The 12,150-nt window shown below is 47.4% G+C and overlaps 1 protein-coding gene across 1 annotated transcript; it reads left to right on the top strand.

Moving 5' to 3' along the window:
• Positions 1 to 10,170: 10,170 nt before the first annotated feature.
• LOC124689140 lies at positions 10,171 to 10,533 on the top strand. The gene has a single exon (XM_047222722.1). The coding sequence runs from the start codon at positions 10,171 to 10,173 to the stop codon at positions 10,531 to 10,533; it is 363 nt and encodes a 120-aa protein (XP_047078678.1).
• The last annotated feature ends 1,617 nt before the right edge of the window (positions 10,534 to 12,150 follow it).

Genomic DNA, 12,150 nt, shown 5'->3' with positions numbered 1-12,150 from the left:
TATAGATGGGTGCTAGAAGAGTGTGGTGGCGAAGGGAAAGACCTCGCGGTGGTCTGTGGCGTCCAGCATAGCGGGGCGGCGTGGCCGTGCCCACATCGGCGTGCATGCATGTTCGGCATTGACATCAGCATGTACGTTCGGCATTGGCCTCGGCGGTATCTCTCGTGTGTCAGTGATCGAATGAGGGGACGGGATTGAGGGTGCATCCCGGCGGTGTTCTAGCAATGGCGGCGAGCATAGCCGTTCTGACCATGCCGATATCGGCATCGGCATCGTTTGGAGGCTGTGGTGCTCGAATCAAGGTGGGATTTGTTTCTTTTACGCCAAAAGTGATTTGAAACAAGTTTCGTGTTGAAGGTTAGGTAACGAAAGTTTGTAACTAAGCCCAAAATTATACTAGCGCCATGGTGAGGTTCTTTTTGATAGAGCTATACGGTTGGGCAAACTTTTTTGATACTTTTTAGATAGGGTTCCTTGTTGTTACACGTATGGCATCATGTATGGCAAATTTGGGGTCATTTGGAGATGTTCGAAAAAATCACTTTGCTTAAACGCATGCCGTTTCGTCTCACTGAAACCAGCTTTTCTAACAAGGTGATTTATTCTACCTTCTCTAAATGACCTCAAATTTCATACAGCTGATCTTCTATACATAGATAGATAGATTGTTTCGTTTTTATATTTTTTGAACTTTTTATTTCCTTTATAATACCGAATTGATTTTCAGGTCAAAACCTCGAAAAACAGCATCATGTATGGCATCATTTTCGCCCTAAATTTCAAATTTTGTGAAACTTTCCTTTTTAGATATTCCTTGTTGTTATAGATATGGCATAATGTATGCCAAATTTGGTTAGGTCTCACTTGAAACCAGCTTTTGTAACAAGTTAGGTTTTTTCGACCTTCTCAAAAGGGATTTTTTTCTACCTTCTCTAAATGACCTCAAAAATCATACAGACGATCTTCTATACAAAGATAGGTAGATTGTTTCGTTTTTACATTTTTTTGAACTTTTATTTCCCTTTATAATACCCATTTGTTTTCAGGTCAAAATCTCGAAAGTTAACATAACTAGATGGTGAACCCTTCCAAACTTCAAATACAGAGATAGATAGATTGGTCCGTTTATCATTTTTACCGTGAATAGTAATGGCTACAAGAAATCGGTGATGGTTTATCATTTTTTGCGTGAAAAGTAATGGATACAACAAATCGGTGATGGTTTATCATTTTTTTCGTGAAAATTAATGGCTACAACAAATCGGTGATGGTTTATCATTTTTTGCGTGAAAATTAATGGCTACAACAAATCGGTGATGGTTTATCATTTTTTGCGTGAAAAGTAATGCCTAAAAGAGTTTATAATTTTTAGCGCGTGAAAATGAATACAGAAAACCGCCCTTTAGCATACTTAGAGAGTGGAAGGTAACCTCCGACAGAGAGAGAGGGGTTATCTTGCCCGTTAGATCATACGATCAACGGTCGGCGGGCACGATCCGCGTGACATGGGCTAGACCGATTAGGGCAATGTTGCACGTGTGAGAGAATTTATGGAGGGAGAGGGCAAAACTGAGTAGTATCAAGAAACTAAGGGCACCTATGTAATAAACAGACTAAGGGATTCAAATATGAGATTTAAAAAATGGAAAATGCGTGTTTTGTACAATGAAACCCATCTTGGCCTATCTCAAACTATTTGCAATACAAATATACATGAGTGTGAGAATTGTGGCCTCATTTAGACAAAGTATGTTTTGGGGAAAGCTGTTTTGGGAAGGGCTTATTGTGGAAAACCATGCACCTTCATAGCTACTAGGTGATTTGAGAAGGCCTTTGAGAAGTGGCAATTTGTGGTAAAACTTGATTTATCTATGACTTATCTATGTTTTGAGAACTGGCAATTTGTGGTAAAGACTCCATGTGTATGTGCCACTATTTTTCGGAATTTTTTGCACATTAAATGACTCATTTAACTAGTTAATCCCATTTATTGACTGTCTGTTGACCAGCTACTTGAGGGTAAAACTGAGCATATTGCACTAGCCAGTATTAGCACTCAAGGGGAAAACTGAGCACACAAAAAATGCTAGTATAATACTCGAGGTTATACCTGAGTATATCTAAATTTCCAGGGTTAGACTCGAGGACGCGTGTTGCGGTGCAGAAATGGAAGACGTGCAATTGTTGACGCGTAGACGCGGGTCGCGGTGCAGAAGTCGAAGACGTGCAATCGTGGACGCGTGTCGCATTGCGGAAGTCCAAGACGTGCGGACGTGCGGCGGTGGACGCGTAGGACGCGGGTCGCATTAACCACCCCTTGCCTTTATAGACGTCTCCTCCCACTATCTCTGTCACTCTCACTCGCCTATGCAACGCCGCCTCTCTCACGTCCCATCATCTTCTCCAAAGCAAAAAACCCTCTCCCTCTCCCTCTCCTCTGCCGGCGAGATGGACAAGGAGAATGCCAATCCCATCGTCCACGGCGCCGTCGGCTCCAAGAGCGACGCCTCCCTCTTCGATGCCGCCCCTCAACGGACGTCGCCGCCGTCCCCTCAACGGACGTCGCCGCCTCCTCCACCGGTGCATCGGAGGCTGCTGCCGCCGGTGGCGCTCAGATCCCGCCGGGATGGGACCCCTACGAGGAGGTGCCGTACGTCCGGCCCTCGAACCCTACGACACCTCCATGGAGGACCCATGGAACGAGGTAACTACGGTTTGCTTCCTTTTTTGTTCCCCATTCCTTTTTGAACCCTATTTTTGCTGCTGTAGATGGATCTGTGGATGGATGAGTATTGGGCTAATATTTGCGCCGATTTTATTCCATTTTGCTTTGATCCCTCCTTGATTTCGTTTAAGATTTGGGGTTCGGCCGTTCGGTTAATTTATGCAAGTAATAATGGGATCTCAATCAGTTAATTTATGCAAGTAATCATAGGATCTCAATCAGTTATTTTATGCACGAATCAAAAGATATCAACCGTTTAATTTTGCAAATAATCTGGAATGTGTTCAAGTTCAGATCTGGAATCTGTTTTTTTGCCTATGATGAATCGGTGGGCACAGATTTTTACAGGGAGGGTTCAGCGAACCATTTCTGTGTACAAATCTGTTGTGCATGAGCTTTAGTTCGCTTACACCGTCCCTGTATACATATAATCGTGTCCACTCTAACTGAGGCTGCCTCTGTTTTTCCTAACTTTGTTATCATGCACGTTAGTCATCGTTGCAACTCATTCACTAATAGTTCCCGTTTGATATGGATCAGCTGTCTGGCAGCGACGTCGGCAGCGACGACGAGCACCATGACATCAAGACTCGCCAGGTGCTGCGGAGGCTGCAGGTCGGCCAGTACGTCTCCTACTTCGCCAAGGGTGTCTACAGGTGCCCCTTCTGCACTAGGAGGCTCGGCGGCACTGACTTCAACTGCGTCCTCACGCATGCCGAGAACATCGGCAACACCAACCCCAAGGTCGGCGCGTCGGTGAACCCCCACTCCTTCCGCGCCAAGCACATGGCGCTCGGCATGCACCTCCGCAGCATCCAGCGGGTGGAGATCTCCGCCGGGCGCATGCCTCCGCTCAAGCCCAAGGCTCCCAAGGGGAGCAACAAGTGGAGGCAGAGGCAGATGGGGTAGGCGGAGTCCTGGACGTGTGCTGCTGCTGCCTCCTCCATTTTGTTGTTGGGATCCCTTTGTTGTTAGCTAGGGATCCCTCGTTGTTATGTTGTTAGTATGATGGTGCTGTGAAGAACCTCGAACCCTACTATGTTTGGCTGTTGAATGCAGCTTATTATCTAGGGAGGGATCCCTATTATCTATCCCTATTCTACTATATGACCTTGTGAATTTATCGTACATTCCCTGTAGATTTGCTTCTAGATTTAACTACATACATATGGACCAGATGGAGTACTAGATTGGGCTCCCTACTAGATTTGCTGCCATATTGGGCAAACAACGAGGGCCAAAAGGCACAAATAATAATTGAAGAAAGACAGAAATGCAAGCTTCTCTAGATTTTATATTAATTAGGCGAAAAAAGGCAGAGAGAAGGAGGCAGAAAAGGTACTCTTAACAGGGAAAATGTCAATTTGGGCCGAGAGAGACAAAACCCAGCTCCTGCTCACGTGCAACCAAACGTTATCTCGTCCTGTCCCACGCGGCCCCTTTCTACCAGCCCCACGCGACGCGGGCCCACACGACGCGGCCCCACACGTCAGCACGGAACGGTCAACTAAACGGGAATCCTGCCGTCTGAGCTGCTTCTGCGCGTTTCAAACAAGGACTTGGAGAAAACTGAGGAAAAACTAAGGAGCTGTGGAAAACTGAGCACAACTAAAGATCCGAGGGCACGAAAATAGAAATCCCTATAGATAAAGGGGGAGGGGGAGCTACCTACGACGTATGCATATTTCTCGTTCGTCGATACTAAACATCGCTACTAACGATGTGAACCAAACGACGATAATTATATAAAGCTCATCAGCATTCTATGTATAACTAGTGACAATCAAGCAAAACAAGTATCACTAGTTTTTGAGAAGAACAAGCGACATCCTACATCTGTGACCCCCAGCAATAGTCCACTGTCACCGATTTTTTCAGCCCCTAGGTCAGGCCCCAAAGGAAAAACCAACAACGGATTTTTATTTAGTGTGTCACTGGTACGCATCGCGGAGACTAGTTCATGAGCTACCGCTCACGATTTTTTTTGGCCCGTCAGTGGTTCGGGTTACCACCGGTGAACTTTTGGTTTCGCAACATGCAAGCAGTGAGTTGACACAACAAGCATCCACATATCACGTTACTCGGGCAGAAATTCAATTCGGCTCCCGGGTGCGTATGCTCCCTCTACCAAGAAAACATATTTTGAAGTGTGAAAAAAATTTGACAAAAAATTCTACATGTACATCTCCATAATATATGCGTGTGCGTCAAGTTTCACGAAAAAATAATATTTTTTTGTAGCCTATGTAAAAAAGAGAAAACTTATCCTGTGAAAAACATTGTTTTTAGCACTAAATTTTGTCTTTTTTACACACGTCACATGATAAGTTTATTTTTTATGAAACGACTTTGTGAGCGCTTAGCACGTGAAGATGTATGTGCGAATTTTTTGTTTCAATTTTTTTGAAATTTAAAATATGTGTAAGATGCATTTCAAAATATAGGGAGCATATGCTCCCATGTTCCAAAACACCTTACTCGGGGCATTTTCTTCATATCGAAAAAGCTGATGCTTTCTTCTGCTAACTTCAAGGAAGCCGACGTGCACATGGCCGATTTGCTTTCTAGACCGGCTGGAGAAAATACCCCTTGCATGGAAAGGATCCACCTTGCCCGCTAACTCGGTTGACAATGAAATATCCGAAGACCTTCGAAGATCCGCCTTGCCTGCTGTTGCTGATTTGGTTGGCATTGAAATTTCCGAAGACATTCATAAATCCAGTTTAACCGATGATTCAGGTGATGGTAGGGGATCCAACAGCAGCAAGATCGCCGACTGGAGGAAGCCCGTTATCACCTATCTATAGGTCCAAGCCAGAAAACGGATAATGCTGTTCCGACAAATGACTATTAAATATACATTGGTCGATGATGATTGATGACCCGTATCGCCGAAACGTTGACAGTTTGCTCTTGAAATTCTTGGGTGAAGACCAAGCTAGAGCCGCCATGCGAGAAGAACACGACGGCCAGTCGGCCCAAAAGATGAAATGGATGTTATGGCGAGCCGTATTTTACTGTTCGACTATGATTAATGATTGCTTCACATACTACAAGGGAGTGCAAAGTGTGCCAAGAGTTTGGCGACATTCAGCTGGCTCCGACTTCTATGCCTAATCTTATAATAAAACTGTGGCCTTTCCGAGGATGGGTGCTTGATTTTACTGGCATGATCCACCCGGCTACATCAAAGGGGCATCTGTTCATATTGGTGGTCACCGATTACTTTACTAAATGGTCTAAATCAGTACCTCTCAAAAATAGAACCCACAAGGAGGTGATCCAGTTTATATGCAAGCACATTGTTCATCGGTTCGACATACCGCACATCTTTCATGGCCAAGGAGGTCAAGTAGTTTGCCGAATCCCATGGGACCAAGATGCTCCGTTCATCTCCTTACTACGACCAAGCCAATCGACACGCCGAGTCTACCAACAAAGTTTTGATCAAGCTCATCAAGAAGAAAATTGAGGCTCATTGAAGGTGGTGGCATGAGGTGTTATCAGAGGCATTGTGGGATCATATAATCTCAAGGCATGGAGAAACCAAAGTTATTCCCTTTGAGTTAGTCTACGGACGAGACATCGTCTTACTTGTAAAGGTGAATCTAGCCGCCCTAAGGTTTGCTCATCATAATGATTTATCGGCTAAAGACTACCACGATCTCATGGTGGACAACATCGACGAAGTGGCCAATAGATGCCTGGTGTCCTTACATGCCATTGAGAAGGAAAAGTTGTGTGTGGCTAAAAATACAACAAGAAGGTTCGACTTAAAGAATTCCAAGTTGGAGACTTGGTCTAGAAAACTATCCTGCCAATTGATTCTAGAAGCTGGAAATTTGACAAGTGGTCACCTAGCTAGAAAGGGCCTCTATGGATCACGAGGATCGTACCCGGCAACTCGTATTTAGTGAAATATATGAAGGGAAACATGCTTCCTCGCGCTATCAATGGAAAATACATGAAGACATTTCACCCAAGTGTGTGGAAATCCTCCTAAACACTCAAAACGGCCAATATACACATATCGTCCTTAGTAGAAAATGGTTGATGAGCTTGAACATCGCCCTTATACAAGCTCTACACATATTTTTTTTTTGGCACGCAAGCTATGCCAGAAACAGGGGACATATATTACCACCCACTATGGGCCACTGGTCGGTCAAACAAGCTGGACCTGTTGAAGCTAAAGATGCTAGATGGACGTGTCTGGATTTGAGCCAAATTGAAGAGTAAGGCGGATCCGGGTACACCTTAGCCTCAAGGAGGATCCGTGGAGGATTTGGTCATCTTAGGTCCAAGGCGGATTTTGCCACCTTAGGCCTAAGCCAACTTGACGAGGAAAGAAGGTGCATGACCTTGAAGAAATCCAAGAGTCGTGACAGGAAGGAAAGCCAATTGAAGCCACCTTAGGACCAAGCCATATTATTTTCCACCTTGGTCCCATGGTGGAATCATGACTACCTAAGGTCCTAGGAGGATCCTAGGATATCATGGGTTCAAGGCGGATTTCCGACCACCTTGGTCCCTAGGTGGGATTATGATCACCTAAGGTCCTAGGAGGGTCATGGGCCCTTTTTACCTCCAAGGCAGTTTTTGGTCAACTTAGGTTTAAGGCAAAAAATTGGTCAACATTGACCAGACAATAGTTGGCAGATGCCCAAATACCAGAATCTATGTGTCTCAAGCATGAATACGAAGGAAAGTTTGAATCCAACACTAAATGATCAAGGCGTCTCTAAACAAGAGTAAGCATGGATATTTGGATCCGGATCCAGTACGAAGCCGGATGAAGACTTACCTAGTTTAAAGTTAGAGTTAGATCATGTTTCCACCTTGTAAACATGTAAAGAGATGCTCAAAACATGTAAAGAGATGTTCAAAACTTGTACGAAAGTTTGACATCCGATTGAAATTAAGCACGCAATCGTCAAACATCAATATATCTACCTTTTGCCTCCTCAAACCCTTGTCTCTGCTTCCATTCTTTGGCGACTTCGCCTAGATTTTGCTTGAGATCGAGCTTGGAGCGGTCTAATCGGGCCAAGTTCAGCACATAGTCATCAGGACCTCCGACAGGTCCCTACGAAGGAACCGGGGCTTTGGGTCTTAAAATGCGCCAACCGGATTATCTTGCGTATCGCAGTTCCGACCAGCCTCCTTCGACGCGAGCTGCGGCGTATCGTCTCTGGCGTCGAGGGTGCACGAGGACGTGTCAGTGTAGGCCAGAATATTTCCACCCTAGCATCAAGGCAACAAATTTTTGGCCTTAGCCGGACATTCTATCGTTTAGCTCTAGGCGAAAACTTTTAGGCCTAACATGCCTCAACAATCTGCCGATGTGGACGTTGCGGCCCCGCTGATGCCCATGGACGACGCCATCACACTGGGGCTCGTCGCGACTGGCGTGCTGGCGTCCGTGTTCCACCTGTCCAAGGCCGTCCTTGACCGCATCCCGGCCAAGCTGTCCGTATTCGGGACGCGATCTGCCAAGCTAAAGGTCACCAGGTACGTCGAACGACAGGGCATCACCTGCGGGGTCAACTCCAACGGTGTGAGCCATTACAACCCCGACGCGTGGCTGGTGCTACGTCTCGATGATGACACCTGGAAACCCTACCCCTGGAGTGCTAACAGGAGCATGGCACCGGCGCAACAGTCCCTCACAGGTTCGTGATAATGTCTAGCTCGAAAAAAGTCAAGTTTGAGGCATGTCGCCGGGTAACTACCTCCATACCTCTCCCAAATGTCTGAGTGTGTCCGCAATTTGTGTCGGGCGAGAGTATGTCTGTGCGCAATTTGGAGCCTCAGACTGGAGACCCTCTTATAATGTGATCCAAATTTATATAAATGCTAACTTATGATGAGTGGAACGAGGAGTGGATCATCATTGACTAGGCTACCACCACTATATATACCTCTTTGTAAGCCGCCAACCATGGTGTCTACAATACTGAAAAAATCTAATTTGTAGCCAAAATTTTGTGTCTTAGGACATCTCCAACGGGGCGACGCATTTCGGACGCCCAACAGTGGTCGCGAGCGTCCGTTTGCATCGTCCCGCAGACATATTTTATCCGCGCGTCTGTTTGCGTCTGGGTGTGCTCCCACCGGGGCGACCCATTTTTAGATTTGCAACGCATTTAAAAATATAAAAAGTAGTACATTTAAATGCATAAAAACTATACAATGTAGATCTAGAAGACTAGACTACTTGCTTCCGGACGGGCCGGCACCGTCGTTGCGTCGCTCCATCGCCTGCTTCTCCGCCGCCTCCCGTGCGGCTGCTATGGCTCGGTGCGCCGCCGCGTCCTCTTGCAAGCACTGCTCCAGCCTCGCGTTCGCGGCGTCGTCTTTGAGCGTCTTGAAAGTCTCGACGATAGCCCTCTGCTCCGCCGCCCTCTCCTCCAGCGTAGGCGCATCAGGGTCATCGGAAGACCAAGATATCTCGGAGTCGGAGTCCTCTGCGGCTGCGGCGGCCGCCAGCCTGCGCTGTTCCAGCTCGGCGTCCAACGTCGCGTGGCCCGCCCGCTCCTCCTCTGCTTCCTTCTCCGCGAGTGCCAAGGCCTTGGCGTCCCTGACCGGGTCGAGGAGGTCGCCCCGTGCTGTCGTCGGAGTCGAACTCCTCGTCCGAGCTCAAGGCCGGGGGAGGTGGAGTGGGAGGTGTAGGTGGAGGTGGAGGCGCGGCAACCTGGCCGCGGCCGGCTTTGCTCATGGTGGCTACAGCGGAGTTTGAGCGGCAGCGGCGCTACTGCGGAGGTTGTGCGGCGGCTAGGGTTTTTGCGGGGAGGAGATGAGATGCTGTCCACCCCTGTTTATATAGATCAGAGGCAGGGTGACGGCCGCGACACACGTGGCAACGCCATTACTTCGTGCGCAGAGGTAGGCGACGGCCGCGCGCTATGCGAGGCATCGCCATTTACGCGGCTGCAGACTGCCGAAGCGACGCCTCGGCGCCAGTACTGGCAGAGAAAACGCATCGACGCTGAGTCACAGCCAGGTGGGTCAGACAAAACGTCCGCCAGACGCGAACGGACACTTTCCGCGTCTGCGCAGCGTCCGCAGATACGCATCCCAGACGCATATTTGGGCAAGTTTTGCGTCTCCCGGATGGCCGATCACTTTGCGTCGCCCCGCAGTGGTGCCAGACGCATTTCCGCTGGAGATGCCACGGGCCACGCACACATGACACATGTCAGTGACACGTCACTCGTACAGCTGTACCAGCGCCGTGTGTCCAAATGGTTTCGTCTCCTTCTCCAATTTCCCTCCCCGTTTTCCCGTTCCCGCCATGGTTTCCCTCCACTGCTCGCTCCGTCCCGCTCCCATTCCGTATTAAATCTCCTACCCGTCCCCCGCCAATCCTCCCAGACCGCGCGCGTTCACACCTCCACGGCGCAAAAGCCCGCGACGAAGCTCTCCCCCGCGCCTCCCTACCGGCCATGGACCGCCGCGCCCGCGCCGCCCCGCGCAGAGAGGAGGAGCGCCCGAGCCACGGCCGGTTCCTCCGCCCCGGCGCGCTCGCGCGGCTGCGGGACTCCAGGATCGTCGCCCGCTCCCTCCGTTCGTCGGCGGCGGCGGCGCGCCTCTCGCTCCCGTCCGCCCCTCCGTCCCCCGCGCCGGCGGAGCCGCAGCAGCGGCAAGACGCCGTGCCGCACTTCCTGGCGGGGTCCACGAGGGGCATGTGCGGCGTGGGGCGGTACCCGCTCAGGCGGAGGATGGCCGCGGCCAGGTGCGTCGTGTTCCTGCCGCCGCCGCCGTCGCCGGAGGCGTTCTGGGAACCGTCGTCGGATCTCATCTTCTGACAGCCTGGCTAGCGCCGGAATTGGCTCTGGGGACGTGCGTTTAGATTCGTGTTTCCAGATCTCTGTGCAGATGGTTTTGCTGGTCCGGCAGGCTGGGGCTGATGGGTAGATCTGCTGCTGTTCCGATCTGATGTCGTGTATTACTGGTGTTGTAATTGATCCAAACTTACAAGTTTGTGAATTGGACTCATAGTATAACTTTCTTAGTTTCATAATAAAAAGGTTTGATGCATGGATGGACACCAAATTGAGGAATTGGCATTGGACTGGAAGAATTGCATGCGTTTGGATGCTAATAACAGACTTGCAACTCTGAAACTTGTCCCGTTCCAAGAACTACGCCGCTCCTTGTACCCGGCCAAATAAATTCATCAAAGACCAAATAAGCAATTGCGGATGAGCACCAGTCTGGAGCCTGGACTGTCATCTGTACTGTGTACTCCAATTGACTAATCACCTTTCTGGCAAACTGGCAACCCCGTTCCGATCAACTTCTCAAATAAACAAGTAATGAAGTGCATTTGAGATGGAAATTTCATCTTATCAAAGATCATGTTAATTTTGCATAGTCATAATTGCCAAACTTGTCCTGGTTCTGCTAAAACCAGTTGCTAAACTCATTTGTATTACTAAAAGGTGGATATATAAATATATTCCACCTTCACAATGGATCATACAAAGGGAGAAAAATGGCACTAGAAAAATAATTGCTCAATGCACAAAATCGACATGTTCTTATATGCCATTTCGTTTTATTTTAGTCGGTTTATATTTATTAGAATTACACCCTTACCCATGTACCAAAAATGTCGTTGTTTTTACTGAATTTTAAGTGTTCAAAGGTGCTTATTCACAACTTGGCAATTCTTTGAAAAATTCTTCACACGATGCCTACCAAAGTTAGGAGCTGTGAAGCTTCAAAAGTGAAGAAAGATGCACAACAAGAACAAACATAGCGTTCTTGGCTAAATTATCTAATATGTGTTCATCTTTCAAATTGCCACTTTAGACTGACGTGGATTTTCATATAATTAGGAAATGATAGGATAAATATATGGTATGTGGTATGTCTACTCGTACTTTTATGCTTAATGCAATTATTGAGCATAGATATACATATGGAATTAAATCTTATAGGAGGGCTTTCACTTGGAGTTACAATCATGTGGTGCCCATCTTTGAAAAGGTACCTAGGATTTTAATATCACTGGATTTGGAGGAACAATTTCCCTTGACTTTGGTTACATCTATAGAAAAAGGTTGTCTGATCGTGCTCCCCTTCTTTTGGAAAGCTGGTGATATGGTGATCCAGGATTCCCCTTTTAGATTCAAGAATGCTTGGTTAATGAATAATGTTTTCGTGACATTATGGTTAGGATTGGAATTAACCCATAACAAGCTAGTCTAGATGTATGGCACACCAAGTCGAGAAAACCGAGAAAGGTTTTAAGTGGATGGAGTAAAAAAACGAGGATAGTTGCTAGTCAGTATAAAACATAAAAAAGTTAAGTTGTTTGAGAGAATTGAAGCTATCTATAATATCTAAATAGGAGCAACCCACTAAGTTGAATTCTTTCAACATGCAAGGTGTCCACCTCATCAAGCATCAAGGACTAA

The sequence above is a fragment of the Lolium rigidum genome, chromosome 2 (genome assembly GCF_022539505.1).
Source record: "Lolium rigidum isolate FL_2022 chromosome 2, APGP_CSIRO_Lrig_0.1, whole genome shotgun sequence".
Taxonomy (NCBI): Eukaryota; Viridiplantae; Streptophyta; class Magnoliopsida; order Poales; family Poaceae; genus Lolium; species Lolium rigidum.
The sequence above is the reverse complement of the archived record's forward strand: the minus strand, read 5'-3'. Positions and strand labels throughout refer to the sequence as shown.

Excerpts from the sequence above, each read along its gene's own strand:
- LOC124689140 (XM_047222722.1), top strand. The coding sequence starts at position 10,171 with ATGGACCGCCGCGCCCGCGCCGCCCCGCGCAGAGAGGAGGAGCGCCCG.